Below are 26,489 nucleotides of genomic sequence, written 5' to 3' on the forward strand. Positions count from 1 at the left end.
AAGCACTACAGCTCTCATGAAGACAGAGTTAATTTGTTGGTGTAGCAAACTTGTATATATAGAACAAGCACTTTGTTGGAAGCATCATTCTAGTGTAGTCATTGACCTAATTAGGTCAATATAAACTGCTTTATATCTACCTAGCTCTGTAGTGAAGACCAAACTTGAATTTTGCTAAGCAGCTTGGCTCAATGTAGTGGTAAGTTCCATACATTACATATAAAATCGTAATTGTAAGACAAATAAAAGAACCTCAGCCAATGGGAGCTGCAAGTGGCCACAGCTGTGGATACAAGGTAAAAAACCTGTCTAGCGGCTTGCCAATGACTTACCCTGACAAGCTGTGTGCAGGTTGTCCACCAAATGAACTAGATTCATTGTGTCCCTTTGGAGTGCCTCACAGTCCTCCCTAATACTCAATAATAAATTCTGTGTTGGAAATAAATAAAAAATAGCAAGAAATCTCCACCCTCTCCTCATTTTAGATTGCTGCTGGGCATATTTAAATATCAGTAGCATCACGCTCTTAACCTTGCTTTAGGATTTTCTGTTGATTTCAGAGAAACGTATATAGAACAAGAACAAGGAGAAACATCTAATGACCGTAATGACAGAGCTATCAGAGTAGCAGTAAAATGGTATGATGAACACTTGAAGAAAATGAACAATGAGGAGACCATGCAAGTTATTTTACTAACAAATGACAGAAGTAATAAAGAGAAAGCTGTGAAAGAGGGGTTAACAGCTTACACATGTAAGTTATATTAATATGAAGTGTTTGACTTATTGCTGACATGTAAAAAAAAATCTCCTTAATGTCTTCATACTTATAAATGCATAATTTTGCACCTATGTTTTTATAGGTGAAGAGTATATAAAGAGCTTGATCGCTAATCCTGATCTTGTAGATCGGCTTGCTTGTGTATCTGATGAAGGGGTATGTTTTCTTTACTTATTTATTTTTGATCCAGCTCTTCAAAAGAAATATAAATGGTTTGCAGTATGGCAGTGTACGTGTATGTGCCATTCTTAATTTCACAGGTTCTTGATAACATTGTTCTGCTTCTTCTGAAGAAATAAAAGGGGAAATGTTGCTCTGTGTGCGCTGTTTAATGCAATTATTAGAAAGCAACTAAAAATTACTTGCAGAAGTCAGTTATGTTAGTTAGTTCCTCATTCAGTATCAAATGAAAACAATATCAATTGAACAAAAATGTAAATCCAGTCCAGAATAATTGAAATAAACAAAAATCATCTAAGACTGGATTATGGACCACTTAACTTTTTGTTTACTACTATTATTTTAGAGCTCACATTCATATTTTCATGAACATTTTCTGTCAAATTTTAAATTAATATACAATTTATTTGGATAGACAGTTTAGGTATTTCAAATACGTAATCTCATAATTTAATATGGGACAAAATACTAATATTTTCTGAGGGGGTTATATTTGATTTGGTTTCCTCAATAATTCTCTTCAAGTTGTGTTTTTAGTAAATGCTTTTAATTGCTCTAATTTGATTGCAGTTTTGGGGAAGTGACGGGTTACAAAGAACCTTGTCTGAGAAATTAGTTTTCCTCCTATAATCTTGATGTTCTAATAACATCTGAACAAACATAAAAGCATTTGACATCCACATAGTATGAGGCTTGGTATACAGCTGCACTCAAAAAGAACTCCTGGTATGTGATCCTTCCAGGGTCCTTGAACTACCGTAAAACCTTTTGAAACCGTAATCCACTTCCTGTGAACAGTAACCTACACATTTTATGTGCTCCTTATTGCTCTGACTTTTGCGCTGGAGTTTAGTAAGCTGAATTTTGTGTCAGTGAGCATAGTTTTAGGATAGTTATGAATGCAGTGAACTAACTACCTTTTTTTTTCTTTTTTACAGAAAGAAATAGAAAGTGGAAGAATAATTTTTTCAGAGCATCTTCCCCTTAGCAAATTACAGCAAGGCATAAAATCTGGAATCTACTTTCAAGGAACCTTCAGAGCTAACAGAGATAATTATCTTGAAGCTACAGTATGGGTTCATGGAGATGATGAAGATAACAAAGAAGTGAGTTTTGCATTTGATTTCATATTTTGAAAGGCATCCAGTGTGTTTTAATAAATAACTAATGGGTTTCTAAGGATTAATGTAGATGAGCCACATGACTTCTTGATGTTCTGATATGGTGCTATATTCTTCCATTACTCAATGAATGCCATTTCTCTCTAATTTTTTGTGTGTTCTATACATTAGTTTTCTATTTGTGGTGTTGGTGATATCATCCCAGTGTCTTTAACTCAGATCTTCTCCTCACCAAGATCTTGGTTTTTTTGTTGCACTGTCCTTTTTTCTCGTTTTCTCTGCCACTAGTCTGACTCTTTGCTAAAGGGAAGTAAGAACATTCCCTATTGACCTATATACAAATTAACTTCTTTAAGACCAAGGGGGTTCTTTCAGTCAGTCCTCTTAGACTCTTCAGTCTATCTTGCCACCCCCAAGATCAGTTGCTATACTGGATCAGAGACCACCTCTGTAGCCAATCCTGTAATAAACTATCTAAAGGTTTATTAAACTTTTTTAGGGGAAAAGAGGGTTGCTCTATAGAGTAAAGTAAGCAAACATACACTGAGGCTTTTTCTACACTCCTGCATTAAAGTGCAGCAATGTGGTCATGGTACCGGCGCTGGGGGAAAGTTTTCCCAGCACTGTAGGTAAACCACCTCCACAAAAGGAGTGGAGTGCTAGGAGTTTGTTTACACTGGCACGTCAGAGCAGTGTAACTTGAGGTGCTCCGGGGGATTTTTTTCACATCCATGAACAAGAAAGTTACAGCACAGTAAAGTGACAGTGTGGACAAGCCCTGAGTTACCATCTGTGATTCCTAAAGATGACAGATGTACTTTGCCCATCTTAGTTTAATGTCTCTGGCCCTGTCAGAGTTCAAACAGCAAAGAGAGATGAGACATATAGGGATGTTTTTTGTTTGTTTGGGTTTTTTTGGACCCTGTTTTAGTTTTGGCTTTCTGCTATATCCACATTGAAATTGAACGACAAAACTTTTGTCATTCTGAAGGTGTTAATGCCTCCTCCCACCTCCTTCTGAAAGACAAAACTTTTTCCATGACACATGCCAGTGTGAACAGTGGTTCAGTTAAGGGGGGGAATATTTTGGCCACAGTAGAGCCAACAAACAGAAAGAGCAGCTGTGCTGCCCAACTTTTAGCCACGGGGCTGTGCAGACGGGGCAGTGTCGCTAAAAGCTGAATAGTAGTGTAAACAAAAGTTTCAAGTCCATAAAAAGAGCTCTCTTGCATGTAGCATTTCCAAGGTCTGATGAAAAGGCATTTTCTGTATTGTGATATCCCTCAATAATTCATTTAATTTTGACAGAACACCTTAGTGGATGGAGGAGGAATGATTCCCCTGCCTGTGTTCACAAGTTCAGAGCAAACATTTTCAAGAAGATAAAACAAAATTTACCTATTTCCTTATAGCATAAGATATGGGCTTTGCAAGTGAGATGTATGCATATGGCAACTTACAAGCATTTCCTAGAGTGTAAACACTAAATACATTCTTATATCTATTATGAATAACAATACTGGTTTGATTTGCAGCTTTGAGTGTGTTAATTCTTAGCTGATGCCTACTGACTAGGCCAGAGCTGGCATTTGCTTTACCAATATCACAAGGGAAATGTATCACAATTGAAATGTATGAAAGATAACTGTCTTTCATAATGTTTCTTACACATTTTAGCTAAATTTTAGAAAAACAAATACTGGGTAAGTATTTTTAGTACTGAAAGAGACCTGGAGTGGAAAATATAGATATTATTACCTCATATATTAGCCTGTGTAAACTTTTTGGGACCAGGACTGCTGTGTGTACTGTGCCTAACACAATAGGGCCTCTAGGGGACTACTGTAAAATTTTGTAATTTTTTTAATGTTTTCTAAAACATTGTTTTCTTAAACAGATAATTATACAAGGACTACAAAATTTAAACCGAGCAGTTCATGAAGATCTAGTAGCTGTGGAACTGTTGGCAAAAGACCAGTGGGGTGGACCATCCTCTGTTGTTTTGCAAGATGAGGGTCAAAATGAAGATGATGATAACGAAGAGGAGAAAGAAAATATTGTATGAACTGTCAGGTTTCTGATTCAGTACTTTTTGTGCTACTATGGTGGTGGTCTTTCTTTTCTTTGCCTTCAGCCTGGAGCAAGAACTATTTCAGCTCTTGACAGATGAGTTCAATACATTTTATAAATTTTGGAAAAAATTTTTATTGTCTTGACAAAAAGAGTAAACATTTGTTTAAAAAAAAATTGTAACCATGATTAGCATTTTTTACATCCAATTCTAGTGTTGAGAGATGTGAAATCAGAAATCCCAGTGTTGCCAGTTCGTAGATGAATACACTTATCTCACTCTGTTCTCCTTTATTTGTAGAAGAGTTCCCTTCAAAACTAGGATATTTTCCCCAGTATACCTGCTGCTCTTTTTTATTTTATTTTTGAGGATCTGCTAATTTATTAAGAACTTGCTACACTTCTTGTGCTAGAAATAGAAAGGTACACTTATAATTGTTAACTATCAGCACCTATCAATAAAATACCTTACAAAATACTTGTTATTAAAACAAAAGCCTCACAACAACTAGGAAATTCTCACTTCAGGTTAAACTTCACAAGTTTTCAAATAGTTGTATTTCTTTTAAATACATATAAAAGATGCTTACACTATTTTAACACTGCCTTTAGTAATTTCTGGGAAAAATAAAAAAATTTCACCATCCTTCTATTTTTTATTACAAATAACAATTTGTTCATTAAGATTAAGGTATCCATGTTTTTGCGGTCACCGATAAGAAATTATCTGTTACAATGTACCAAAGCTTGTGGTGGAGTAATTGACAACTTTTAACTCAAAATTAGATGTTTTTCTAAAAGATCTTCTCTAGGAGTTATTTTGGGGGCAGTTCTGTGGCCTATGTTATACAGGATGTCAGACTAGATTGGGGAGGAGAACCTCAGTCCCGGGGGTCAGATGCGGCCCTCGGCTTGCTTGGATCTGCCCCCCGAGGCTCAAGGAACCCCCTAGCACCGGAGAGCTTGCACTGTTGTTCAAGCCCTCCTGCTGGAGCATGCAAAATCTACTAGGCTGCCCCCATCCCCAGCTCTGGTGTATGAGGGAAGTGTGGGGAGTGTCTTTTTCCTTCTCAGTCACTCACTTGTGTGCAGCCCCTGACTGTTCTTTTCTGAGGGTCAGTGGCCCCCATCCCAAAAAAAGTACCCCGCTCCTTGATCAGATGGTCATTTTCATTCCTTTTGGTTTTGCAATCTATGGACCTTTTTGCAGCTTTTCCCCTCCCTCACTGTGTTCTCCATATGTAATAATTTATATTTGGGTGAGGGAGGTTAAAACTAGTTTTATCTATGTCAAAGCTGCTGATGTCCCACCTTGCAGACATGAAAAGTGATGTAAAGGATATTTGAGGAGAGGCATGGTTCTATTTACGATGTCATAATATAGTTTATGACTGTTACAGTGATAGATAAAATGTGTGTCCTTAAAGCATGAGTTAGATTATGTATTATTTTATCAGTATTAAAATAATGAATTCAAATACATTATGTGTTTAAACCCTAGCTAAAGTCTTCGGTAAACAAGAGTATGTTGAGACCATCAGGAAGAATAGTAGGCATTATAAAAAGAAATTGGAGACCATTTTGTGGCATGCTTTCCAAATCACAGATAAAAGAGGTAAGCTGATATTTTGTTGTACATTTTTTTTAAAAATGGAGGGAGAAAAGAACAAGTTATTTTTTTTCTCTTTCAACAGGCCAGGCGGCATTTGTTTACGCCAGCTGATCGCAGAATCCCTCGAATTCGAATAGAAACAAGACAAGCATCCACATTGGAGGGACAAAGAATTATTGTTGCTATAGATGGTTGGCCTAGAAATTCCAGGTACCCCAATGTAAGTTTAAAATAAGAAATTCATTATTGTATATCTGATGTTATAGGATAACAATTTTAATCTTATGATTAGTAGTGGTATTAAGTTAACTGACTTAAAACTTTCTTGTGTTGAGGAAGTTCCCAACATAATTTTGTGACTGAATAATATTTAAGGCCACAGTTCTCAAACTTACGCATCCTGACTTTTTTTTACCGAAGGTGCTGAGCATCTGCAGCTGCTTCTTACTCTCATCTCTTGTGTTTAGGCTTTGAAGTTGTGGTCCTAAAGTTCAGAAATATCTCCATTTTAGAACTGATTCTGGTGATTGTTTTTTTAATATAAAGGAATACCATGTTTTTCTTCTGTACAGTATTTTGTACACTGACCGTATTCAAAAATAATAAACTGGTCTTGAAGTTAACCGGTGTGAAGTACATTATGAGATTTCAAAGTTAGAAGTAAAAGCTTAGTTTTTCTAACAAGCTGACAAACCACATCTGTTGCAAAACAATATTAGTGTAATTGTGGAGAGAATACCATCTCTTTCATAAGGAGGCCTTGGAGCTCCAAAGGAAGAAGTGTGGAGTCGATAAAATCTCATAACTAAAAAACTTTTGGCTAGAAAAGGAGAGAATAGATTTTAAGGGATTATGTACCACATGAAAACATTGGGGAGGGGGGACCTCCAAGATGACATAGTAGCTAAGGGGGGAGAGTATTATACAGTTTAACTCAATAGAGTTTGTTGTCTTAAGTATTTGATTGTCAAACAGCTCTGTGTCAAAATGTTGCTTAAATCTCTCATTTTTAGGGTCACTTTGTAAAGAATTTAGGAGCTGCTGGAGATAAAGAGACTGAGACAGAAGTTCTGCTTCTTGAACATGATGTTCCCCATCAGCCTTTCTCCCAGGCTGTTCTTAACTTCCTGCCAAAAATGCCATGGAGCATTACAGAAAAGGTAAATTAAAAAAACATATAATAAGGTGGCTGCCACCTGAGTACCTTTTTATAGCCACAAGTGGCCCTGAAGCACTCTACCCTCTGTCTTCAGGATGTCCTAAAAGCTCCACACAGCTTTTCTGTCTGTTTAGTAATACCCCTCGTTAGGGACGGGTTTTATTGACCTATGGTTCAAAATAAACATGCGTGTGTGCGCGCACACAAAAAACTACCTTCTGCCTGAAGCTGAGCACAGCTCCGTTTCCCTGAGGTATTACCTTAGAATGCCCCTAGGTTCTTCCATGCTTTACCAAGTCCTTCTTAGCCCCTCCCGGGATTGACTGTTCTTGATCTCAAGGCCTTCACTGTAGGAGACTCTGCAGTCTTTGTACTGCTTCTGTGTCTATAAGGCCCAGGTGCTTTCCCTTAAGCCCATTTCAGCCCAGGTAGCTAGTTGCAGGCTGCACCATTCCTCTTAAATGGGCTAGTCACTCTGTGACAACTGAGCTTGATGACTACCACAACTTCCCCCTTCAAAACTAGACACGAAGTTTCTCTGTTTTGTTGCAAAGGGATCTCAGGAATTAAAAAAAGGGGATAGAGAGAAAAACTTTTCCAAACCCACTGTCTTTTGAGATGAGAATTTATTTTTACCTCCCTCCTCCCTTCATTCCATGCACAGGAGTTAGGCTGTATTAGGTTTTTCAACCACTCTCCTAAATCCTCACAGCATATTTAATACAAAACCAACTAGTTAACTTCCTGTTTAATGAGTTCCAAGTACTGTACATTTCCTCCAATAATTTAATTTAAATATGGAAAATGACTGTTACAGGATGCATACCCTTGCATATTCTCTATGAAGTAGGTACATAGGATTCTCATTTTACATTCATTACACATGTTCATTTGCAACTTTTTTAAATTGGGAAACTGAGACAGAGAGATTATGACGTCTCCTAAATCACAGCATTTCCCATGAATTCTGAGTCAGCATGGGCTGTGCAGTAGATCAGGAGCCAAGAAATCACTCAGAAGGACTGAATGTCAGAACCGTTATTTTTTGACTCCTGATCTTTGCTAAGCCTGTGCTGACTTAGTTCACAAGAAGCTTATGCCTTTTTTCTTTTTTTCAAGTAAATAGCAAAAACTTTTAAGATTTCTCCCATAGTTCTTCTGACTATCACTGTAGTACCTGTACACGTTGACCTAATGATATAAAAGATGTTTTCTGAACCAGAATGTCAGTGTGACTTGTGCTCCTAATTCACTTAAATGCTTTTGAGTATCTCACCCCAAAGTACATTTCTCTGACATTTTGTAGATTGGTTTCTCCAATGTTTGAAAAAAGGTTGTTTACATTTTCAGGACATGAAATTTAGAGAAGACCTAAGGTATCTGTGTGTATGTAGTGTGGATCCTCCAGGCTGTACTGATATCGATGATGCACTACATTGCAGAGAACTGGAAAATGGAAATCTAGAGGTATTTTGTTTCCTCATTTTCCTTTTCAGGGTCATTTATTTGTACTCCCCCTACCTTTTCCTCAAACTATGTAAAGGCAGGAAGAATTGAAATGGGATTACTTTAATGTGCACCCCTATAAAATGTTTTTGTTTTCATCAGCTGCAGTAATGGAGCCAGTGATGTCAGTGAAATGTGGATTTAGAAAAATATATTTATTGAGACAAAGTTTCACTTTTCCCATAAAGTCACAAAAAAGATTGGGAATTTTTATTTGAAATGTGTCTGCAATCTGTAATGTCACTGTCAGCATTTAGAGAAAATGCTGTACAGGTTGGACCTTCCTGGCCTGTACCCTTGGGACCTGAGCTGTCCTGAACCAGGGAGTTTGCCAAACCGGGGGAAGTCAGTGCTCCCCTGCTGGCTGCCCAGCTCGTGGACTCCTCTCCTTGGGGTTACCTACCCCACCGCTGGCTCCACTAACTGGCCCAGCAGTAACTCCCTGCCCTGCTGCCCACCAGCTGCAGACAGGTTCCCAGCTAGGATCTCCTGGTCACAACCAGCCCCGCTGCTGTTACTCTCCTGGGACGGCCCAGATGCTGCCGCTGGCCCTGCTGCTGCCAGGGATTCCCAGGCCAGGGCTGCCCAGCTACCCCGCTCTGCTGGCACTGGGGGTTTCTTCAGGTTCGCGACTGCCTGGCTGCCATTGGCCCTGCTGCCAGCTGGGGATTCCCTGGCCGCGGCTATGGGTTCCCCTGTTCGTGCTGCCACCAGGTGTTTTCTCGGGTTCCTGGCCAGGGCCATCCACAGATGCTAGCTCTGCTGCAGCTGCGGGGTTCTCCAGCTGGGGCAGGAGACTCCCAGCTACCACCTGGTCCTGCTCATGCCAGGTTCCCCGGCTGGCGTGGGGGCTCCCGTGTTCACCCAGCTAGTTCGTACTTCTGTCTCCGGGGCTCTTTGGTCCAGTGACATCCATGGCCCTGCCAGACCGTGGATGTTGCCGGACCAGAGAGTCCCAGATTTGGGAGTTTCATCCCATATTATATTGCTTCAGCGAGTCTCTTTGGTCTATCCCAGAAAATTAGGTCAGTTTAACTGGTCAGGGATGTGAAAAATCGTCTGTATGTATGATGTTTTTGATGGCCTATGCTCCCATAGGAGTTAAGGGCAAAGAAGAAGTATAGTGCTGCTAAGCCAACCTAGGTTCCCATGAAAACAGCATTAGGTTGACAGAAGACTTCTTGGATCAACCTAGCAATCACCTCATGGAAGTGTATTACTTAAGCTGACAAGAGATATTACCTTAAAACTGTACAACACATCTGTGCCATTGTGGCATTTTAAGTAAAGACAAATCCTTTACACATCTAAGGTGTAAAACATGTTCATTATTATCCCCAGTTCTCACTCATTTTCCAAATAATTCTGTTCTTGACTTGAAATTTTCCAAGTATGCTGTCTGCCTAAATACCTTATGTCTACTGCTTCTCTTTCTTTTCTTTCTTTGACCTATTTGTGTTTTGCTCTTCTTTGAGGTCTAAAAGATTAAATAAATAATTAATGGAAATTTGACACACTTAGCATGGAATTAAGTCTCACTGAGGTGTAGTGCTAGGTGTGAAAAACATTGGTTTTCAGTGAGTAAAGATATGGCCGTTTTACTTCCAGTTTTTAGTAGTAGGTCGTGATCCTGCATTCAGAACCCCACAGGTGGACTTCTATGATGTGATTTGTGCTCTGATCAGCTTTTGTAGGGTGAGGGTCATACGCAGAAGTACATGTATTTGCATTATGTGTTTAGCTTTCCATTTTATCTGAAACCATTCATTTATTTCCAGGTACCATGGGTTGTGCTATTCACTAGTGAACACTGGTGTCTATTTTTTTTTTAAGTGTAATGTTGAGAAACCAAGCCTGTATTTCAAAAATTTGAAATGTTAAGTTTTACCACAGTGTTGTGCATACATAGTATTTGCCGTTCCCATTTTCTTCCAATATGTTACATTCAAACCACTAGTCCAGTCTAGGATTCTAAGGTATTTTTACAAAGGTTGAGAAAGATGGTGTTTGTTTGGGGTTTAAGTTGCTTGTAAAACTCCTTTCTGCACCTCACAACTAATTATATCATGTGTCTGGTACACATTCACTTGTGACATGAATAGCAGATAACACCAAATTGTGGGGCTAGCAAACACCGAGGAAGACCAAATCAAATTGCAGTGTAGCTTGGAGAAGGAATAGAGCAGTTGGGACTGCAAGCAGCAAGGTGAGTTATATCTCAATAAATGTGAAGCCTCTCACAGAGACAATTGGTACACACCCTTATTTTGTATCTACTGTAAACATCACTTTAAAGTGAAATTAGTATTACTTGTTCATATAACCAACCGCAGCAGTTGCTGCAGGGAAATGGGATTGTCAGGAGAGATGGTATTTTATATTGTGGATCTCTGCTTAAGATAGTTCAAGAACCGCTGCTTTGGTCCATAAAATGCATAACTATGATGTACTGAAAATCATGTTTTATTTCTTTTATAGGTTGGTGTACATATTGCAGACGTCAGCCATTTTATTCGACCGGGAAATGCTTTGGATCAAGAGTCAGCAAAAAGAGGGACAACTGTGTATCTATGTGAAAAAGTAAATGTTCTTTTCATAGAGCTTTCTTGTTTAGGTGGGATATTGTTGCTTTTGTTGCTAACATTTTATTTGGAGGAGATGGAAACATCTCATTATCTGCAAGCTGAAAACAATTGAGGCCTTTAGTTTGCACTTACTTTGGATAACACACATTGTATCAGGAGTGCTTCAGCAGAACCCTTGATTCTAAAGGTCCTCTCTGAATCACAGTAAGAAATACAGCAATTTAGTTGTGTGTTGCACGTGCTATATGTCCCAGGCAGGAGGATTAAGAGAGCGATTTTGGCTCTGGAGAAGTATATTTCTCATAGGCTACCATTTATTTTCAATAGTACCTACTGTAGAAAGAACTGTAACAAAAACAAACACATGTTAGCCCACTCAGAAACAATAAGCTTTTTCTGAACCTGTGTGGTTTTCCTTTTCTTTCATGAACTCGAAAAACTGTTTTTCATGATGAGATTAATGACACCTGGAAGTCATTCAATAAAAGCTTAGAACTAATATTTTTTTATCTTAAATATTTTAATGTCCTATTTTAATGGTTTGAGAGTGAAAAAAATTCTAATTTTAGATAAAACTATGTATTGCTAAATAGTTTGTGGGTTTTTTTTTTTTTACTCTCTTGTCTTACAGAGAATTGATATGGTTCCAGAGTTACTTAGCTCCAATTTATGCTCCTTGAGATCTAACGTGGACAGGTATTTGCACCTAATCCATATTTAGAGCTTGTCTAAGTAAATCCAGATATTTTTTCCCATGTTTTTAACTTCTGTTGATTCTTTTTTTTTCAGGTTTGCATTTTCATGTATATGGGAAATGAACAAAAATGCTGAAATTTTACAAACCAGATTTACAAAGAGTGTTATTAATTCCAAGGTTAGTTTTGTGTAATAAGCATTATTTTAATACTTATAAAAATAATCTGGATAACCTATACAGGAAACTGAATGTCCTGAAGACACACAAACTCATTATATAAAAGATTTTTTTTTTAATGTTATAACTACAAAATTACTTTTTTAAAAAAGTCAACATAAATGTTTTGCCTTGATCAACATGTTAAGGCATATAAACAAGGGGTTACATTTATCTTTTTTTCATACTTTTTCAACTGATATTATAGCACACAGATATAAATATTATTGGCCTGATTTTCTGATGTGTAAAGCACCCATAATTCCTTTTACAAACAATGGGAGCTGCAGGTGGCCAGCACATCTTGAAAATGTAGGCTAAATAGGACTGAGGCAAAAAATACAGTGGGAAAATCAAATTTTGTACATCTGTATGTGTACTTTTATTGTGTTCGTCTCACAGAACACTTGAGGATTGTGAGGTGAGTTCAGTGTTTAATAGTCGTCTCAGAGGATTATGATTTCCTTGTTTTGTGCTGGTTTTTAGCATAATTTGACAATGCACTGGTTATTTATATTAGGGATGTGAATGTTTAAATAATGGGGGCAGGAGCAGCCCTGCCAGCCAGAGCAGTCTCTGTCCATAGTGGGCCCAGGTGCCCCATAGACAAGGACTGCTCTGTCTGCGGCCTCTCACCCCCCCCCCCAGCCCATCTGCCCTCCTTTTAATTGGTTAACCAGTTAAACAATTAAATGAGATTTTTCATCCATGGCTTGTATTTCAACAAAAGGAAGAACAGTTTGTTGTTCAGTACTCAACAATGTGACAATACCACATACAAATATTTGTTTTTTAAGGCATCACTTACATATGCTGAAGCACAGCTGAGAATTGACTCTGCAAGCATGAAAGATGATGTTACTACTAGTTTGCGTGGACTAAATAAACTAGCAAAAATTCTGAAGAAGAGAAGAATTGATAATGGGTAAATAGTTCCAACGATCGTATCTGTTTAGTTGTCTTAAATTTGTCCAACAATACTATGCCACTCCGTGTCAGTCTGCACCAGCCAATATAATATTTCAAAGATAAGTGTTAGCCATTTATAAATTAATATAGACTATACATAAGGCAGTTATTTAAGTTTGGCAACTATGTAAACTTTTAATTTTCTTTCGTTTGTAAGTTTACAATAGCGTACTTGTAATAAAGTTTGTATAGCAAGCCAATTACATATTAAAGAACGGATGGGGAACCTCAGGATCAGGGACTAGATACAGCCCCCAGCTTGCCTGGATACAGCCCCCGAGGCTCTTTCCACCCCCCCTTCAGTATTGGAGATACCGTGCTGGTGCTCCAGCCCTCCTCCCCACTCCGCCAAGTTAGAGCAAACAAAATATGCTAGTCTGGGCCCTGGTGTGTGAGAGGAGTATGAGGAACATCTTTCTCCTTCTCAGGGGCCGCATTTTTTTTTCTCACTGTGTGCGACCCTCAAATGATCCCCCTCCCCCCCCCGTAGGTAGTGATCACTGACCCATAAAAAGATCTCCATCCCTATTTTAAAGCCTGTCCACTTTGCAAAACTTACTGTTTAAATTTCTGTTTCTGAGTTACAGGAATTCCAAAAAATATATGTAGTTGGAGGGGGAGGGAGATGAGAACTACCTATAGAACTGAGGTTCTAACTAAAACAGAAACAACCTGAGCTTTAGCAGAACTGCAAAGTATCATTTGAAATACTTTAATATACAAGAAACATATTAAAAAGGGGGGAGGGTTATTTCCAGCTTTCATGCATCTTTAGGAATGTTAACTTTTTTCGTCAGTCCTACAGAAGAAAGTAGAAATTTGGATATACACAGGGTATGTGATTACTTAAAGCTGAAGGTGTAATTCCCAATTTGAGGAGACATGTACTAGATTGCCATAGTAGGAGGGGCAGCTGCCCCTAGTATGTACTAGCATCTCTGGAAGGCACATGCTCAGGGCTGCTAATCCCCGTCACTGCTGTAACTACATCCTGTCTTTAACACCCTAATGTGAGTATGTCTCCTTGAATATTTTGGTTTAGGAATTCAGAGGTTGATCCTGAGAGATGCCAAGCACCCATAACTCTAGATCAATGGTTCCCAAACTTTTCGGTATCACGCCCCCTTTTTGATTATTGAGAAACCCTCAAGCCCTCCTCCCAAAAAAATAGCAACAAAACTTGGGGTGGGATTGACTGGGGGCGGGGGGTGTGTCTGGGTCGCCTCGCGCCCTCCAGTTTGGGAACCCATACTCTAGATTATATACATGAGTTGCACTTGCTTGACCTATATCACATTCAGGCGATGTAATTGTTCAGACTACTTAAATTGGGCCTTCTAATACTTGACTGTTTTGTTCTGTTTGTTATCTTACAGAGCGTTAACACTTTCCTCACCTGAAGTTCGTTTCCATATAGACAGTGAAACTCACGATCCTATTGATTTGCAGACCAAAGAGCTTAAGTATGCATTATGGGTTTTTGGTGGGAGGAGGAGTTTTGTTTATTGAATTGTGTATTTTGAGAGTCCACTTAATAGTTTGGTCAGTAAATTCTAGATGGAGGTATGATTTCTATAAATTTTCTAAAGTCTTTGAAGTATGTAAATCAGGGAGAGTCCCTAATAATAACTTATTTGGTATGAGCTTAGACCAAAGTTTTCAAATCTTGAGTGTCTAACGTTATTGTGAATGGCAGGCTTAGCACTCCCTCTCAATTCTTACAGCAGGGTAATGAGAGGGTAAAGTCCAGCTTCCATCCTGCTTGCCATACATACAGGAAGTGAATGGAGAGTCCCTTCTCCACAGTCCTGGAGTACATTGAGATGAGACCAAGGGTTCCCTACCAGCTCCCTCCCAGTGATGAGGAAAAAACCTGCCTGTGGGAAATGCTGGACCCAGTGTTTGGGAGCCAGAAGAAGACAGACCATGGGGTAGGGTGCCCCCGAGACAGAAATCTGAGCAGACACAGAGCATGTATATACATGCACAATGAACCCAAGAGATTGTGTGTTAATGTAGGACATAGTGCTACTGAGGCACTTTCAGGAAGAGGAAAACTAAGCTCAGTCTGTGTAACCAGCTCCTTTGTTTTCTTTAAGCCCAGCTCAATGTTTGGGTCGTCGTCATCTTTTTTTTTAACTCCAGTAGATCCTCTCAATTTTATTTTGCATATGTGCACATATGAACAATGGAGCTCTTGTACTTATAGTTGGCTTTAATATTAGAGTAATAACACTAGCCTATTTAAGACAATGTAAAAATCTAGCACTTTCTCTTCTGAATAAGTGCTGAATAAACCAGTGTCTTGCTGATCTGACTTACAAACTTTTTAGTGCGATTTTTCTTCCCCTGTCATTCCTTTGTCCTCTATTAAATGGTAAGATTCATTTGGTATAACCTTTGGTTCTTTCTCTACATCCTTTTTGGACCCATGTTAATATATAGAATTGTCTTTAAATATTTTAAAATATGTACTTTATCTTTGTATAAATGTTCTAAATGGCTAGCTTAGACTCTTGTCAGGGGTGGTAAAAAGACTTCCTTATTAAGAGTTTAAGCAAATCAAAAAATGGAATACTCTAACAGTGCAAAATGTTTCACATTGGCAGAGAAACTAATTCCATGGTTGAAGAGTTTATGTTGCTTGCCAATATCTCAGTAGCCAAAAAAATCCACGAAGAATTCTCAGAATATGCCTTGCTCCGGAAACACCCAGCTCCTCCTCCATCAAATTATGACATCCTTGTGAAGGCAGCAAAATCCAAGGCAAGCTTTAATATTTAAGATTAAAATAAAGTAATTCCAAATAAAGGGCTGTTCTTTGCTGGTCTGCTATGCAGACCTTTCTCTCTCTTTCTCTCTAATGGGCCTCTTAAATTCCAGAGGTACATTTCTGCTCATTATTTTGTGTATTGTGTTCTGTTTTTGTTTGTAAAGGCCAACTTAGCCCTGCAGCCTTTATTCTATGTGTCAAGAAACACCACCGACCCCATTTATCAAATACAGGCAGTCCCCGGGTTACGTACAAGATAGGGACTGTAGGTTTGTTCTTAAGTTGAATTTGTATGTAAGTCAGAACTGGTACATATTGTAGGGGAAACTCTAGCCAGACATTTTTTTTAGTTTTGGATAGCATAGGGAAAGGTTAACTCCCCTCTAATGTTTGTTTTGCTGTCTGTTCCCCTGTTCAGAAGATTTCACATCTATTTCTGTCCCTGTGACAAACTCAGGACTAAAGGAGTAACTCATCAAATACCAAACAGCTCTGCACCATGCTTTGAGCTAATAGCTTTATTTCCACACACCACCCAGGGTTCTAGGAGGAGGGTCCTTTTTTTGCTAACACAATGAGGCCAGCACTTTGTTTGTTTTGGTGGAGTCTTTGTTTGCCCAGGGAGCCCAGCATGTATAGGGGGAGGAGGGGCGGAGAGGCTGCTTTTGTCTGCTGTTTGGCAGCCTGTTGCTCAGGGGAGGGGGCAGCCTGTTGCTGGCAGGGGGGGAGGGGGGAGGCGTGCAGGATGCGAGGCCGCGGGGGGGGGGGGGGGGGCAGCGTGCGTGGGGAGGCACTTTTCCTCTGCCCGGCAGCTCTGCGGGATCCCTGTCCCTGTGGCCAGCTGGAGCCGGCGGAAGAGGAGGAGAAGGTGGATTCTAGGACCCAGGTGAGCGAGCCCCGGGGACGCTGCTGCGCTCCGGGAGCCCAGCATGTATAGAGGGGAGGAGAGGCAGAGAGGCTGCTTTTGTCTGCTCGGCAGCCTGTTGCTCAGGGGAGGGGGCAGCCTGTTGCTGGCAGGGGGGGGGGCAGCGGGCGTGGGGAGGCACTTTTCCTCTGCCCGGCAGCTCTGCGGGACTCCAGTCGGAGCCGGCCCGAGGAGGAGGAGGATCCTAGGACCCAGGTGAGCGAGCCCCGGGAATGCTGCTGCGCATGTGCGGGAGTTGCCTCACCCCGTTCGTATCTAGGGATCCGACGTAAGTCGGATCCACGTAAGTCGGGGACTGCCTGTACCTCTTTTTAAATGAAGAAAATTATACAACCGTAAGTCTTTTATGTGTCATGGAAGGTTTAAAATAAACTAAGGAAAAAGTGAACACCAAGACGAATAACATTAAAATTGCACATTCTTGTATCGTGCTTAGATCAAAGGGGTGAGTTTTAGATTGGAATTAACAGCGGGTCTGAATTAAGAATTTATTTTGCCTTTCATTAAAGGGAAGTTGAAGTTCAATTTTTTTCTGTCTAAGGGTACATGTATGTTCCCCTTTTTGAGTTGAACTTTTTTTAAAAAAAGTACTACATTCTTAGAGACTATGCACAATTTCTTTTAGATTTGTTTCCTTTTCCATTATTATTCTAGTGCAGTGGTCCCCAACCTTCAGAGGCTCCCGGGCGCCCGGGAGGTGGGGCCACTCACGCGCTGGGTGCCCGGGAGGTGGGGGCCACTCACGCGCTGGGCACCCGGGGGCGGGGCCGCTCATCCGGGGGCACGCCAGGGGACTGGGATGCCCTTGCACCCGGCGCCGGCGTGTGCCCTAGGGCCGGGGCTGGGGCCGCCTGAGTGCCTTGTGCCATGGGCCCGGGGCCAGTGCTGCCGCCCAAGCCACGTGCCTGAGGCCGGCACCGGCACTGCTCGAGCACCGCGCGCCCGAGCGCCTGCATGTGCCCCGAGGCTGGGGCTGCCCGAGCGCTGCGCACCCAGCGCCGGTGCGTGTCGCGCACCTGGGGCCGGCACCTCCCGTGCACCGGGGGCAGGGCTGGCCCAGGTTGTCAGCGGGCGCCCACGAATGCCCCAGCGGGCGCCATGGCGCCCGCGGGCACCGCGTTGGGGACCACGGTTCTAGTGCATGGATGGAGAGCCTCTGGGCCATGTGTTACACACAGTTTATCATGTTTAGCTGCTGGTGGGCCACCAGATGGTTTGTTTACTTGAGTCTTCACAGGCACAGCCACTCACAGCTCTCAGTGACCACGTTTTACCATTCTCAGCCAATGGGAGTTGTGGGAAGTGGTAACCCAGCCCATACCGCTTCCTTCAGCATCCATTGGCCAGGAATGGAGAACTGTGCCAGTGAGAGCTGCGGGGTGCCCATCCTGCAGACATTCAGGTAAACTGTCTGGTGGTGCACTAAAGGTTCCCGTCTAGGGATATTAAATTTTAGATTAACTGGCTAATTGAACAGTCGATGCAGTTTGCATTGACTATTCGATTACTCGATAAGGGCGCCTCCGCCTTTGAAGTGCAACAACAGATCCATGGCTGTTGCTGCACTTCAAAGGTGAAAACGCAGGGAGCATGGGGCCTGTGCTGCCAGTTTGAAATGCCACATGCAGCCTGGGGCCAGCTGGGAGTCCAGTCCCCAGCTTGCCCCAGGCAGCATATGGTGTTTCAAAATGGCAGACTGGGCTGCACACAGCATATCAAAGTGGCAATGCTACATTGAGCTCGGGTCTGTCCCCAGGCTCCCCATGATGCTGCTGCTTTAAAGCACCCTCTCCCTTTTCCCTTCCCCTTGCTGCCTCTTTCTGATAGAGGCAACAAGGTTGGGAAGGCGGGAGGCAACTAGTGTGTCGACTCTCCGATAGGCATTTGCTTATCAGATAGTCGACTAGTCATTCACATCCCTATCCCCATCTCTGATCTAGCCATGTGTTGTAACTTGAAGAAAAGTTAACTTTAAAACTGAGCAGACTTTTCTATCTCCTTTCTGCATCTTACCTTCAATCCATTGCTGAATTAAGATGTGAAAAATAGAAGAGCAGCCCAAAGAAATAATAAAAATTACTAATTTTAACAAAGTCCTTTCCTCCACGCCCCCTTTGCTCCCTAACTAGTAAGATCTGATATTTTGTTGCATTTTTAGAACATGGATTTTGCTGCTGGCCCATCAAAGTCCACATGCAGAGCTGTATTCTTCTTTAAGGTTCTGATATTGTATCACATTGTCAGTACCTGTAAGGTGATTTATTAGATGTGACAAGTTCTCAAACTGGAGGGATAGAGATGTGGAATGTGTTCTGGGTAGGGATGTTAGATATCAAGCAATTGAATAGCTGTGTAATCACATGAATATTTATCAGTTACACAATTATTCTGTACTGTCTGGGGACCAGGGCTGCCAGCCAGTACACTCCGGCCCCACTCCTGGAGAGCTTCCAGTCTCCCTGCACTGCTGCCTCTGTATTGAGCAGCCCTTGTCTGCTGTGAGCCTGGGCAGAACCCCCTTGGGACAGAGGCTGCTGACGGGACCAGCCTCTGTCTGCGGTGGGACCAGGCTCACCACAGAGGCTTCCATGGGAGGTAGAGCAGCCTCTGTCTGTGGGGAGCTCGGATCCCCCCACAGACAGATGCTGCTTCACTGCAGCCTTCCCTGCCCTTACCCCTCTCCCCCAGCAGCCTCTGGGAGGGGCAGCAGCATGGGGAGGGGAGGCAGCTCTGCGGAGCCAGTGCTGGCGGGAGCCAGCTTCTAAGCCAAGTCCCCCCCAGCACAGGCTCCTTTTCCGGGCCCCCGCCCCCGCCTTGTTGCCTCTGACATAGAGGCAACAAGGGAGGAGGGAATGCATGTAGTCCACAAGATTAATGGATATGCCTAGACTTATCGATTAATTGTATAGTCAAGTACATGTTGACATCCCTGGTTCTGGGTGTGTGAGAGAAGCTTTAGAAAAAAAATCTTACTATGCAGATTCAGAGCTGGGTGGCAGCTGCTGGTTGGGCATCCCACTCCGAAAGTAGCACTACCACCTGCAGCAGCAGAGACCTTAAGATGGTAATACCATACTGTGTCACTCTTCTCTACCTCTGCTGGAGGTGGCATGCTCTCTGCTCTGTCTTGAGAGCTGGGTGGCTGGAGTAGCGGCTGCTGGCTGGGCACTTGTGGAGGGATGTGAGCTGCTACTACTGACACAAAGAAAGGGGACATGATCAAATACATTTGGGAACCACTGTAATACAATATATGGGAAGTATGTACCTGATTGGCTTGGAAATGCTGATATGGTGCAGGTAAATTCCTACATACAGCTTTGAAAATGTTTGTTTAAGGATTTGACAATAATATAATGCTGCCCTTTTTATTACAGAATTTGGAAATAAAGACAGATTCAGCAAAGGCTCTAGCTGACAGTTTAGACAAAGCTGAATCTCCTGAATTCCCATATCTAAATACACTGCTGCGAATCTTGACAACTCGCTGCATGATGCAAGCTGTCTACTTTTGCTCTGGAATGGATACTGATTTTCATCACTATGGTTTAGCATCACCTATTTATACACATTTTACTTCACCCATTAGAAGGTAATTTACTTTATGAAACTTTCAAAGGAAGGATGCAAGAGCACTGTATAATTATAACTACTTTCCTTTACATGCTGCATCTTGTTTTCAGTTTTAAAATAGTATGCCTCATAATTAATCTAATGTCATGGTAGTTATTTTTATTTGAAAAATATGACCTGTGCAACATTCCTGTCATTTTGGTTTGACTTCTGTGCTCCTAGATTGCTATAACCCTTTCCTGTGATGTCCAGCTCAATGTTTTCAGTGAGGGTTGCCAGATGGTTTCAACAAAAATACCGAACACATCAGAATCTACATTACAACTTATTTAGAAAATACTGAACATTGATATTTTCTCAATTTGTTTCCCAAACAGAAAACTCAAATACTGGACAGTCCGATTCAAAACCGGATACCTGGCAACCCTATTTTCAGTTGTACTTTCCATAAAATAGATCTGTTTCTGTATGTAAAGTGGAAAGCAATATATCCTTAACGTATGATTCTGTTGTATAAATGCTCATTTTTTTAATCTATTTAGGATGAGACATGCCAGACAGAACCTACAACAGAATCTAGCTAATCATTATCACATAGGAGCATTGCTGCAGAAATTTGTTGTAAAATAATATTTATGGGGATTCATTTAAACATATAAAACAAAAAGCCTGTATTTAACATTAACTTAGTAAATGACATCACCTCCGTACATTACACAGGGAAGAAAGTAACTTGGTATTGGCTTACCTGAAAATGTGATGCTGAAACCAAGTGTGCATGTAAAAGGAGATTCCAGTTTACATTATTTAAAATAGTTTATTTTTACGTTTTCCCTGATATATAGGTGGTTCTAAGTTGTATGGAAACTACTTATGCTCATCATTACTCTCTGGAAGTATAGTTAAGGCAAATGTGTTGCATATAGATGATTGAAATCCCTATTGCATTCATATGGATAACTAACTAAAGTGTGGAGCTGCTAGCACTCCAGAGATAATAGTCAAACTGATTATCTTCTTGAGTTAACCAAAAGTTATTGTCCTGCACTTGTTTCATACATAATCAAGTTCAGTTATACCCTGAAAAATCAGTAAAAATTGCATTGTCAGAATTGCTGAATCAATCATTTTATATTGAAGTCACTCCTTTTGATAAGGGGGAAATAAAACCCCTATGGTTTAACTGTCAGTGCAGAAATGCCTACTTAAATCTGAAAATCCTAACTGTTTCTGGTTTTTCACAACACGGGGAAAAAAAAGCCTATAGCAGATGAAACATAGTAAAGAATTCTGTTGATTGATGTAGAAAATAGGAAGTAATACAAATACAGTTCACTTTCGCATCACTATGCTGGCTCTGCAGGAGACCTTTTTTTTTTTTTTTTTGTCATTAAAGTAAGCCAATATTATCTTGAAATCACACCGGGAGCTGTTCTTGTTCAGAAAGTTATGTCTTTTTTTTATATATAGTTGCTTATTAACCATTACCATGCACACCCATATAACCAGTTTAATAAAATCGTTAGATTGGGATAAGCTTTTTTTTAAAAAAAAAAATGCTTGAGTAATTGAATGCACACAAATAAAATGAGATTCAGAAATTTCCAAGAAATGAGTAGTCCTGGGGCACCTCAGAGATTAACAAAAATATATATATAGTATCATTTTGTGGGCAAAATCTTCTTCTTCAGGTGTGCTTCCAAGAAATAAGTACATTCTGGTATGTTGACTCACACTTCTGTCACTGATTTTTATCTCATCCGTGCAGATATGCTGATATAATAGTACATCGACTATTGGCTGTGGCTATAGGGGCAGACAGTACTTACCCAGAACTTACAGATAAACATAAACTTGCAGATCTGTGTAAAAATCTCAACTACCGACATAAAATGGCTCAGTATGCACAAAGAGCTTCAGTTGCATTCCATACCCAGGTAAGTAGATTTGAGATGAGGTTGTGCATTTTGAACTGTAGAAAAGAGTGAACATTTGTAATAAGATCCACATAAGTTGGAAGCATGTAAGGATTGGGTAAGGACTTTTGAGTTATAGTCTCTTTGGAAAAGATTAGATTTCAGCATTAAAATGCTTGTGCCAAAGAACATCTATTTGGCCTTTGATAATAGAGACGGTATTTGCAGGATTCCCTGGTACAACTTTGGTTTTAGAAATACCGTATATATTACTGCAATGTGTTTTTTAAAAAAAGCTTAAAATAATAAAAGATATTAAAATACCTTGACATTGATCCTAAGATTGTCTGAACCTCACTGCTGCAGCTAAAATAGCAAAAAGTTGTGAATTATAGCCAGATTAGTACACTAATTACGTCAGTATGAACATGCTTTACTTGTGATTTCTTGACAGTTGTCTATATAACAAGCCTTTATATTATCAGCTTTTAGCAAATCTTTTCATTCCCTAAACCTTATTTTATATCCATGATTCATCTTACAGTTGTTCTTCAAAAACAAAGGAGTAATGAATGAGGAGGCATATATTTTATTTGTTAGAAAGAATGCAATTGTGGTTCTAATTCCCAAATATGGTCTGGAAGGAACTGTCTTCTTTGAAGAAAAAGATAAACCAAAGCCAAACCTCAATTATAATGACGAGGTACAGTATTTAAGGGGGATTTTTTTTTCTTTCTTTGCTTTTTCATTTGATAATGGGATAGAATGACTAAAATCAGTATTCTATTATTTAGATGCAGGGAATGGCATAAGATATTATATACTTATTATAGATTAGATGAGTTTATAAGCACAACAGCAATTCATCTTTATGGTCCTTGTGTGAAAGTTTTAATTGCAGAAGGTTCTGAGGGAGAACTGCATTCATTAAGTCTTAATGAAATCCAGGTAGACCATATAACTCTATTGAACTAATGTTTTTAACATAGTTGATACTTTGGATAGTCAGCACTCTCTTAATTGGAATATTGTATCTAAGCATTAGGAGTTGTGAATGGTTCCTGGAAAATATATTTTGGTTGGATTATCCTGGTCCGGCACCCTCAAGACCTGACTGGTCCTGAACAAGAGATTTTGCAGGATGAGGGGAAGTCTGCTCCGACCCTTCTGCTGATGGGCTCTGGGCTCTCCTGGAATCCATTAGCACAGTGGTTCCCAACCTTTTGTTATACCGGGGATAGCAAACTCATCCACAAACTTTGGTGGACCAGTAACATTTTATTGCATATTCATTATGCAAATAATGAACATGCAAATAAAATGTTACCGGTCTGCCAAAAGCCCTGGACTCCAGAGCTCCCCAGTGCCAGCCTTAATACCTAGAGCCCCCCACCCCTCCACTGTCCCCAGGGCCAGCCACTGACCCCAGAGTCCCCTGCCCCCAACCCCTCCCCACATGCCAGCCTCCTGCCCTCAGAGCCCCCCAGTGCTAGCCCCCATCCCAAATGCCTCAGGGTCAGCCTCCTACCCCTTAGAGCCTCACCACCAGACTCCCCAGTGCCAGTGTCCTGTCTCTAGAGCCCCTCTGCAAACAAGCTCCCCAAAGCCCTCCCCACTGCCATCACCCAGTCCCCAATATTAGCCCCCTCCCCAGAGTTCCCCAGTGCCAGCCTTGCTCCCATACTCCCACTACTAGTCCCTTTCCCCCCAGTGCCAGTGCCCCATCCCGGATGCCCTAGTCCCCCCCGTGTCAGCTCTAAGGAGGTGTGGGGGGGCTCACTAGTACTAGCCCTGCTTTGCCCCCGGAGTCCCTCAGTGCCGTGCCTGCCCTGCCCCCTCATTTAGACCTGTGCTGCCTCCCAGCCGCCAGCTAAGCATGGCTACTCTAAGGATGCCTGGTTCCACGTGGCCCCTCCTGCCGCGCAGCACAGCGCTCTTGTGTGTCCAGGAAGAGACCCCACACTTGATTGGCGCTAGTTGACTGAGAGGTGGGGCAGGACACACCTCTCCCAAGAGCAGCGATAGAAGCCTTGTCCAGTAGCCTCCAGAGCTACCGCAGCCTGGTGGTTGGGAACCACCGCTGAACTCCCTATCTGGCTCCACTACCTGCTGATCTGGCTCCCCTCCTGCCCTCGGGCTGCCAGAGCCTGTACTCTGCAGCCAGCATGAGGCTCCCAGCTCCTTGCCTTCCACTAGGCTTCCCAGGCTGTCTGGTCTAGGGGCTCATTGGTCCAGAAACATTCTGTTGGACCACGGCTATTGCTGGACCAGAGAAGTTCAATCTGTAGTTGGTGTCAATAATAAGAGACATTGGGGATGAATTGTAAGCCTCAAGTATTCAGGTATAAAGTTTCCATGTTTGGAAAAAAACCTGTTAAATGCTGCTACATTTCAGGTACCCTCACTTACTGTGGAGAACAGAACATTTTATACATTTGACAAGGTTAAAGTGAACATCATGTTAGATGCTTCCAACATCCAACATCAGAAAATTCGTATGGCGCTGGTGGAACCCAAGGTAAGGCACAGATTTTACAATGCAAAGCAATATATCATGCAATTGTCTTAACATTATTGTATATTAAACTTCATATTTAACTTAAAAATGTATTTTGCTGTATTAGGAGAGTGCAGTAACACAAATCGCACCTGCTTTTAACAAAAAAAAATCTGACTTTTACAGTGATTTGTTTTGTTTTGTTTTTTAAAGTGGCTTCTACATACTGCAGGACCCATATTTTTGTAAAATGTAGAAATTTAAGAAGAAAGGGTTCTAATTTTCACTTGCACAAAGCACCTCTTCCATCAGTGGAAATTACACTGGTAGATGAGAAGAAATTGATTTTGTGAAAAAGATGCAGTTAACATACCTGCTCACTTAAACGAGTGGTCCTGTAGCATCTTAGAGACTAATACAAATGTTTATGTAGTATCATGAGCTTTCAAGGACCTTGCTCCACTCATCTGAAGAAGTGGGTTGTGCCCTTGAAAGCTCATGATACTGTATAAAAAATTTTTTTAAAGTCTCTAAAGTGCTACAAGACCACTTCTCTCTCATTATATTTTTGACAAGAAAGCAAAAACTAAATGTTTGCTTTAACCTTTTTCTGATATTTTCCCCTTTGTTATAGATACTAGGAACTGATGTTCCAAATCAGACTACAGAGCAGAGCACTAACAGTGAACCCGAGAAAAAGAAGAAGAAGCTGAAAAAATAGCTGCATTCAAGCAGCTAATAAAGAATTCAAGTGTTACATATTTTGTTTGTTTGAAGAGAAAGTTTGTAAATTCTGAAATTTCATAAACTTTTAATTTCACTTTTTAAAAAGACATTTTAATATTTTTAAAACTGCATTTTTATTTCATCTCTTGTGCACCCAAGTGTTTGTAATAGGTTTTAAAAATTATTTCAATGTTTTCATCTTATAGGTGAAAATAAATACGTAAAATGAAGGAACATTCCCACCAGCGGTTCATTATTGTACCAGAAATGGGAAATTAAAGGACAAACTTGTAGCTATTTGATAAAGTAAAGTACTGTACTGAAGTCTTAATTTGTTTTCTTAATCATCTGGTCCTCCGAATGTTATTTCTGATCGCACTGAAGAGTTTGCAGGACAAGTTCTACCCTACACTATTATGGTTACACCAATGCCACATTACAGTTCAAATTGAAATGCTTCAACTATTGAGTAAATTCTCATCCATGAACATTCTTTGCATGGCTGGGCCTAAAAAAGGTAGTAGAAAATATTTGCAGAGAGAGGTTGGCCTAAGCTTCATCCCTCAAAGGTGCCCATTTTTCATCAAGATTCAGAGTGGTGAATCCTCTCCTGGAGTTAAGCATTTAAGTCCCAGCAGCCTTGTGAAAAACCCACCCATTCTAGCTAATAGCTCACCTAGGCTATCTGTGCTCTGCCTGGTTTAGTCTCAAGGATTTGAGTCTCCCAGATGCTAGGCAGTACCCTAACCAGGGGACCATAAGTCATTGCTCTCTTCAACTCTATGCTTGTTTAGTTATTTGTATAGGGAAGCAAGACTGAAGGGAAAAACAACTGAGGAGAGTTGGAAGTATTTCAAAGGGATGTTGTTAAGGGCCCAAAAGCAAACAATTCCGCTATGTAGGAAAAATAGAAAATATGGCAAAAGACCAGCTTGGTTTAACAAGGAGATCTTGCATGATCTCAAAATAAAAAAGTAGTCCTATAAAAAATGGAAACTAGGACAAATAACAAAGGATGAATATAGGCAAGCAACACGGGAATGCAGGAGCAAGATTAGAAAGGCAAAGGCCCAAAATGAGATCAAACTAGTTACAGGCATAAAGGGAAACAAGAAGACCTTTTATAAAAACATTAAAAGCAAGAGGAAGACCAAGGACAGGGTAGGCCCACTGCTCAGTGAGG

At 40.8% G+C, this 26,489-nt stretch overlaps 1 protein-coding gene across 1 annotated transcript in view; it reads left to right on the plus strand.

The window, feature by feature from the left end:
* DIS3 (DIS3 exosome endoribonuclease and 3''-5'' exoribonuclease) overlaps positions 1–25,630 on the plus strand; it is a 29,447-nt gene extending 3,817 nt beyond the window's left edge. Inside the window, exons 3-21 of the mRNA XM_006129055.4 lie at positions 561–754; positions 864–937; positions 1,900–2,067; positions 3,980–4,141; positions 5,654–5,767; positions 5,847–5,984; positions 6,778–6,924; positions 8,274–8,390; positions 10,908–11,009; positions 11,646–11,710; positions 11,804–11,888; positions 12,725–12,852; positions 14,273–14,359; positions 15,506–15,662; positions 19,972–20,186; positions 21,936–22,104; positions 22,628–22,786; positions 24,479–24,601; positions 25,215–25,630. Of these exons, the coding sequence (XP_006129117.2) occupies positions 561–754; positions 864–937; positions 1,900–2,067; positions 3,980–4,141; positions 5,654–5,767; positions 5,847–5,984; positions 6,778–6,924; positions 8,274–8,390; positions 10,908–11,009; positions 11,646–11,710; positions 11,804–11,888; positions 12,725–12,852; positions 14,273–14,359; positions 15,506–15,662; positions 19,972–20,186; positions 21,936–22,104; positions 22,628–22,786; positions 24,479–24,601; positions 25,215–25,301 (2,491 nt within the window). The 3' untranslated portion in view covers positions 25,302–25,630. The remainder of the gene's footprint in view (positions 1–560; positions 755–863; positions 938–1,899; positions 2,068–3,979; positions 4,142–5,653; positions 5,768–5,846; positions 5,985–6,777; positions 6,925–8,273; positions 8,391–10,907; positions 11,010–11,645; positions 11,711–11,803; positions 11,889–12,724; positions 12,853–14,272; positions 14,360–15,505; positions 15,663–19,971; positions 20,187–21,935; positions 22,105–22,627; positions 22,787–24,478; positions 24,602–25,214) is intronic.
* The last annotated feature ends 859 nt before the right edge of the window (positions 25,631–26,489 follow it).

Source organism: Pelodiscus sinensis, chromosome 1 (assembly GCF_049634645.1).
Source record: "Pelodiscus sinensis isolate JC-2024 chromosome 1, ASM4963464v1, whole genome shotgun sequence".
Classification (NCBI taxonomy): domain Eukaryota; kingdom Metazoa; phylum Chordata; order Testudines; family Trionychidae; genus Pelodiscus; species Pelodiscus sinensis.